This window comes from Cajanus cajan, chromosome 3 (assembly GCF_000230855.2).
Source record: "Cajanus cajan strain Asha chromosome 3, NIPB_CcT2T_4, whole genome shotgun sequence".
Classification (NCBI taxonomy): domain Eukaryota; kingdom Viridiplantae; phylum Streptophyta; class Magnoliopsida; order Fabales; family Fabaceae; genus Cajanus; species Cajanus cajan.
In genome coordinates, this window is record NC_138519.1 from 46,738,931 (window position 1) to 46,745,664 (window position 6,734).

The 6,734-nt window shown below is 34.7% G+C and overlaps 1 protein-coding gene across 8 annotated transcripts; it reads left to right on the plus strand.

Annotated features, from left to right (window-relative positions):
• The first annotated feature begins 311 nt into the window (after positions 1-311).
• On the plus strand, positions 312-5,808 carry LOC145955774 (zinc finger CCCH domain-containing protein 24). 8 transcript variants are annotated; one of them, XR_014432465.1, is made up of 12 exons: positions 364-446; positions 596-626; positions 806-945; positions 1,036-1,108; positions 1,208-1,832; positions 2,315-2,384; positions 2,484-2,657; positions 2,744-2,873; positions 3,090-3,185; positions 3,316-3,424; positions 3,871-3,950; positions 4,661-4,721. XR_014432465.1 is itself a non-coding variant. In XM_083070931.1 (10 exons), the coding sequence occupies exons 5-10, from the start codon at positions 1,744-1,746 to the stop codon at positions 4,787-4,789; spliced, it is 609 nt and encodes a 202-aa protein (XP_082927057.1). In that variant the 5' UTR covers positions 362-446; positions 596-626; positions 806-945; positions 1,036-1,108; positions 1,208-1,743; the 3' UTR covers positions 4,790-5,808. The 8 variants fall into 8 exon arrangements, 4 of the variants coding, with proteins under 4 accessions (XP_082927056.1, XP_082927057.1, XP_082927054.1 ...); XR_014432466.1 differs by having other exon boundaries at positions 3,866-3,950; positions 4,661-4,714; XR_014432467.1 differs by lacking the exon at positions 3,316-3,424 and having other exon boundaries at positions 363-446; positions 4,661-4,716.
• Positions 5,809-6,734: the final 926 nt, after the last annotated feature.

Below are 6,734 nucleotides of genomic sequence, written 5' to 3' on the forward strand. Positions count from 1 at the left end.
TGGTGAAGGGCCTCGGCGCGAACCTCGTCATGGGCCAAGTCAAGATCCTCAAGAGAGGCGAGAAGTTAAGCCCCGGCGTGAACCTCACCCTACGTAACCCTAACCTCCTCCTCTCGATCCATTACAAGAGCCTCCGCATCACGCTATGGTTCGACCACCGTGCCATCTCCTCCGCACTCATCGAGCCCTTGTCGTTCTCCACCGGACCCGAGACTGACACCGCGCTCCAAGCCCGATTCCTGCTGGTTCGCACCCTTTTCTGCAGTGGCATGGGCCGTGCGGCGTCGCCTTCATGGGTTTGTCGTCTTTGGAGTGACATTCACCGCTCGGCTTAGGTTCAAGTACAGTCTTAGGCGCACCGAGCTTCGTTCTTTGGCAGTTGAGTGTTACCCCTTGAAGGTTGTGTTCTTTGATCCCGACGTGATCCACACCAACCACACTAGAAGGTTGCTCGTTCCTTCTCACAGCTATGTGGTTCGCTGGGAATAATTATGTGTTGTGTTCTGTGTACATTGTTGTTCTTCACCCTATTGCCCATGGAAGGCTATAGTTTCTTTAGTTGTTTGTGTATCTTATTTTGTGATTGTCTTGGCAGGAGGAGCTGGAGAGAAATCAAAGGACATCAGGTAATGTAATTTGTTTTAATTTTTGGGACTTTGAATCAGTGAATTGTAAAATTACAATACATGTTTTGATTCATAATTTCCCAAAGGAGTCAGGTTTCAAGCAATCTGTTGAAAATTTAGTTGAAATGGCCAGGATTTTTTATTGTTGAATATTAGGTTGAAGCATGCTGTTTTTTCAGGTTGATCTTGATCCTTATGGTTCACCTTCCGTGTTTCTGGATTCAGCAGTTCAATCTGTTGTTGATGGAGGTATGCTGATGTGTATTGAAACAGACATGGTTGTGCTATGTGGGGGAAATGGGGAGGTTTTCTATTCAAAGTAATGTTTATACTCTTATTGGCTATAAACATTCATTTGCCTTTTGTTTGGTTGATGGACTGAATTTCTAGCATTTGTTATTCATGCTAGATATGGATCATACCCATTGAGAGGGAAATATTGCCATGAAATGGCTTTGAGGATTGTGTTGGCTTGCATTGAGGTATATATATATTTATAATGTTTAAGTTCTTTACAAAGAACTATTATAATTAGATTAGTTTAGATTATACACTTGTTATATTATCATTTTTGTGTACAGTGCCTCGAAGAGTTCAAGTGGCTGTAAGATTGAGACCACGAAATGCTGAAGAAATGATGGCGGATGCTGATTTTGCTGAATGTGTTGAAGTACAACTAGAGGTACATTCATTTTATTTGATTAATAAATTCTGTGCTTAAAACATGTCTCAATCTTTATTTTACACCAAAACATGTCTGAAGCTTTGGACATACAATTAAGACGAGAGTTTTGTCACTTTATGGTAGTTTTATTCGGCTTCATTTTTTCAGATTGAATTTGTTTAAATAATCAAATATAAAACTGCATGAAGAAATTTTAATTACTTTAATTCATCGTTATATTATTTCAAAATTTAAAATTTTCTGACCTCTTTTTGATTATTTTTGCCCCTGGAACAAACAATGGGTTAACTAAAGTATTTAACCATTTTATTACACTGATCAATGGTCAACGCTCGCAAAATCTTCGTTGTTTTCTAATTCTAAGCGAAACCGTTGTTGGAAACTTGAATCGATTGGGATCCTGGTGTCAATTCTTATTCGGATTTCATAGCCATGTTCAACAACTATTGTAGTAGTACCATGTTGTTCCCAGGACCCTCTTCACTGTTTTTCCGCCCCATTGCCACCACTTTCAACAGCAGGTAAACTAAACACTATTATTATTCCTATTATCTTAATCCAAATTAAATAAATGACCACTTTGTTTCTCATGATTTTTTCTTTTCTATATTGATTCATCTGTAGCGACTTTAGTTCTGACTTCGGTCTATGTAATATGTGCATATATGTTGTTTCATTTGTATCTCATGAACAAAGAAGAAAAAAAGAAGACTAAAATTAAATAATTCGCAGGTTTTTAATGAAATTAAAATTTAGCAGACATAAGATTACCATAAACTGGGAGTTACCTTTAGAACTTGGTGCATATTTGGTTCAGTCTATTTTGGAGAAATAATCATTTATTTATATCAGCTTAATGAGAGACGATTTGAAAAATAAGAAATTCTTTTTTGGAAAATTAATCTTTTCCAAACATGTGCAGTAGAAAGATACCAAATTTTGTGGTCATTGATCAAAATTTTAGTTAGTTTAATCACTCAAATTTTCTTTGTATGGATCCCAGGAACACATACTGGAAGCCTACACAAGTAGCTTCAAGAAATGATTTTCGCCTCCCAATGACTAGCTCAGCGGTAAAGATATGGTAGTTGGTGTGTTATGATATTTAATGGTGTGTTATGATATTTAATTTTCTAAAGGACTTCTAATATGGTAGTTGGTTTTGTGTGTAGGATCACCAAGGAATATCCAATGTGGCGCCAGCTGATGCACCACTGCAATTGCTTCCCATTCCTAAAGCAGTTGGTGATCCGAAGATGGATGAAAACACTAATGCCATGGATGTAAGAATCCATGATTATATCAACAATCTCCGGTTCTCTATATCTCCAACAGCTTTTTTTCAGGTTGGAATAGCAATCATTGTTTTGCCTAGTTTTCAGGGCTATATTTTCCCTTCTGTATAGAATTTTTGAATGTACTTCTACTGCAGGTTAACACTCTTGCTACTGAGAAGTTGTACTCACTTGCTGGAGATTGGGCATGCTTAGGTCCTGACACACTGCTGTTTGATGTATGTTGTGGGACAGGAACAATTGGCTTGACATTAGCACATCGATTTGGTATGGAAATAATCATCATTTTAAGTTCGTTTCTTTTTTTGGCTTGCAATTCTTGTATCTGGGGCATTTGCTGTTAATGTGCCCCTTTGGAAAGTGAAAATATATGATGCAATGATTACTTTTGCAGAGGTCAAAATAGAATCAAACTGGAGTTCTTGCAAAATTCCTAATTTTTAAAAATTGGTTGAGCCCTATTTATTTTAATTTATTTTTCAGGTGATTGGAATTGAAATGAATGCTTCTGTTGTATGTGATGCACATAGGAATGCTGAGATTAATGGCATAAAAAATGTTAGATTTATATGTGCGAAGGTGAGATAAGCAGTCTTGATTTTAAATCCTGTGGCCATGAAATTTTTATCTCACGGAAATATTTTCTTTAGATTCAATTTTTGACTTGTAACATTGCACTTTTGCATGCTGGCTTTATATGAGGCAACAGGCAGAGGACGTGATGGGATCTCTGTTAAGGGAATATCTAAATATGACTAAGGAACTAGTTGATGATCCTAATATCTCTGGAAGTGGCATTGACATTCCTAAGGATAGGGGTGATTATTATATATGAACTTTCTTTACATGCCATTGGTCCAACATGTCTTTTTAAAAATGTGGTGCTAATTGCTAAGGATTTGGTGTTACTTGTTAGGAATACTTTGTTACTAAAATGATTAATGAATGAATTTTAATGTTTGGCCATGTTTTCCTCTCTCTGATATTAGGTGCTCAATTGACTCTAGTATTTTGTGAAATTTCTTAGTGCTATATGGATGTATAATTAGATGGGCAATTTGGTTCTGTATAGTGATAAAGCCTTCAAAAGTGATCTATCATGTTTCATAAATGTTCAGTTATTTAAATTTGACTTAGTCTAAATGGAGCATTAATAGTTCTCTTCATTATGTAAAAATGTCTGCTAGGCTTTCATTTCTTACTATAATTGTTTCGGTCAATGTTGTAACAATAGAATAACTTGCTTTTGTATTGATTAGTGTAGAATCTCTCAAGGTCATGCTTCTCTGTGGTTCTGATCTTCTTCATTCTTTTGGCATTCCTGGATTCTGGATTCCTGACCAGGTACTTATGCATTCAATATGTTAGAAAAATGTAATATTGTTTTTCATAGATTTAGTTTCACATGGAACTAGAATTTGTCCCACCTAATAATTTTGGTTAATCAACCGTAAAAGGTCATGGAATTCAAAGTCAGTCAATTTTGTGGTGTTTTTATAGTTAGAATTGACAAGCTTATTGAGTCTCAAATGGCCTTATTTCTTCCCAGGAAGATACAAGGCATAGGTGGAGTATAGATTAGCAGTGTCAAACTAATGAATTGGATAAATTTTGAATTGAAATGGATAATCATTAATCCATTTATGATCCATTAAAAATTTATTTAAAAAAATGTAATCCATCCATGACTCAATAAAAAATGGTCCAACCCATCCAATATATATATATATATATATATATATATATATATATATATATATATATATATATTATTTTCTAAATAAAGCTTAATAATTATACACATTTTTACACCCAAATATCAGAGTCCATGATTTGTCTATTGAATGACTAATAAGAACAAAAAAAAAATAATTCTAGATTTGTTTATTTTCTTGCCAGCTGGAGGAGTCATTATCAGTATTCAGTGGATTAGTTTACCTTTTATTAATGACATGTCCTAATCTAAGCTCACTGATTATCACTCTCTGCATTATTGGGATTATTAATTTAGAATAATTATTTAATCTCAATTTTCATGTGTTGGTGCATCCTAGGCTGTTGTCCAGTACATGGCTGAGCTTGTGGAGAAGAGGGAAAAGAAGGATGTTAAATCACAGCCACTTAAGCAGAAAAAGAGTTGGGCTCAGATCTGTTTCTTTTCTAGGTTTATACATCTACTTTAAAATTGGTGTTTGGGTGTTAATCATAAAATAGTTGTATATGTGTAAGTTGAATTGACTTTGCTATTGATGCAGAAAACGCATACGATTTTTATGGTGATCATCAGTGCTTGAGATTTAGGGATTAAACTGGCTGGAAGAGCAAGGAAATTGTTTATGTTCAATTGAAATTTGATTTTCTTGCACGACCTTTTTTACTGGAAAACTATAGTGTGTGCCTGGTTTGATTGGTTGGATTTATAGCATTTATTTATTTATTTTGTGTATCTTAATGCTTAAATGTTAATCACGGTGTTCAGTACTGGTTTTATTTTTTGTGTGATTGTTACTACTGATGTTATTTATGTTGTGATTATGTTATGATTGGGTACTTTATCGGCAATGTGATTGGATGGCTGGGTACTTTTGTTATTGGATTTTGATCAGCCTGTACTGTGGAATATGGATCAGAGGCATATTTTATTTATTTTAATATTGGGTTTGGTGCACTATTGTATTAATCGAGGGGTGTGCTATTCTATTTTATAATTTCTAATATCTTAATTACTATTTGCAATACAGAGATTTACCCTTCATTATAAATATAAAATTGAAAGATATCAGTGAAAGAAGTTATTATAATTAAATTTTGTGGAAAAAGAACAGGTGGCCAAATTAGTGGATGATACATATAGGTCAGTGTTAGCAACAACACTCTTGATAAATTTTCTTCTAGCTTTGGTATGGTTCAGATGCATGCAGTGACGTAACTTACTTGGCTGAGTTCACATAAATGATCTGGCACCTTACTATTAGGTCTGGTTTAAGTTGATTATACTGCTTCATATATGTTGTGTTTCTTGTCGTTGGCTTTGTTATCTTTATTGGCATTCTTGTATCTCCTTTTACCCAGGAAAATGCAGATATCTGGGGCACACCCTTTGCATCCCGTGAAGTTGACTACAACCAGCAAAAATAAGCATGATTTTTTTTTTTTTAAATGCAATCTACATCGGTTCTCTTGAGAACCGATGTAGATTTAAGCATAAATCTACATCGGTTCTCTGGAGAACCGATGTAGATTGACGCTTAAATCTACATCGGTTTTTCAAAACCGATGTAAAAATGAATACATTTTTTACGTCGTTCTATTCTACATCGGTTTTAGAACCGATGTAAATGCCTTTAGAGAACCGATGTAAAATATGCATCTTGTAGTAGTGATAGTTATAGCGATTGAATCCAAGGATGATGTATGTTGAGAATTGGAGTTTTGGTATTCTTAAGGAGAGATTGAAGTGTTGATGATTTCTAGAGTTTGATGGTTGCATGTTGACCTTTTATGGTTTAGGTAGCATGTGAATTTTATTTTCTAAGCCTTTTGTACTGAATATGTGAGTTGTTTTGGTTTAGGATTGTAGTGGAAAGCTTGAATATGAAGTTGAGGTGTGAGTTTGGAAGGGTTGAGGTATGTTTGTGGGCTTAGATATATTGATATACTATTGCTGTTTGGTGTAGAGGATATTTTTGCTGCAGTTTTGTTGTGCCAGTATGAGTATCATATTGACAGATTTAGATTTTATGGTCTTCACAAAAGTTGTAGCCTTGGACGTTATCTTTCAAATGCAACTGGAATCAGGTAAAACGGAAATCTATAACTCCAGTTATAGCTACTTTGGTGATCAAAGGTGTAGCTGCAAGCGCTGAATATATCTGCTGCGGTTTTTAAAATTTTTAGCTAAGAAGATGATCTTTTTAGAATCTTATGTCTTCGTAGGAGTTGTAGCTTATTCTCTTAGCTTTCTTTTGAGATAGTTTTGAGATCATTTGGATGAGTATAAATCTGTAGGTATCATTTTCTTTGATCGTTGTTGAAGGGATATGTATGGTGTCATGATATTTTTGAATCGTTAGGCAATGCAAGGATAAGAGTTGATTTTGTTAAGATGTTTTTGGGGTGTTTTCATGT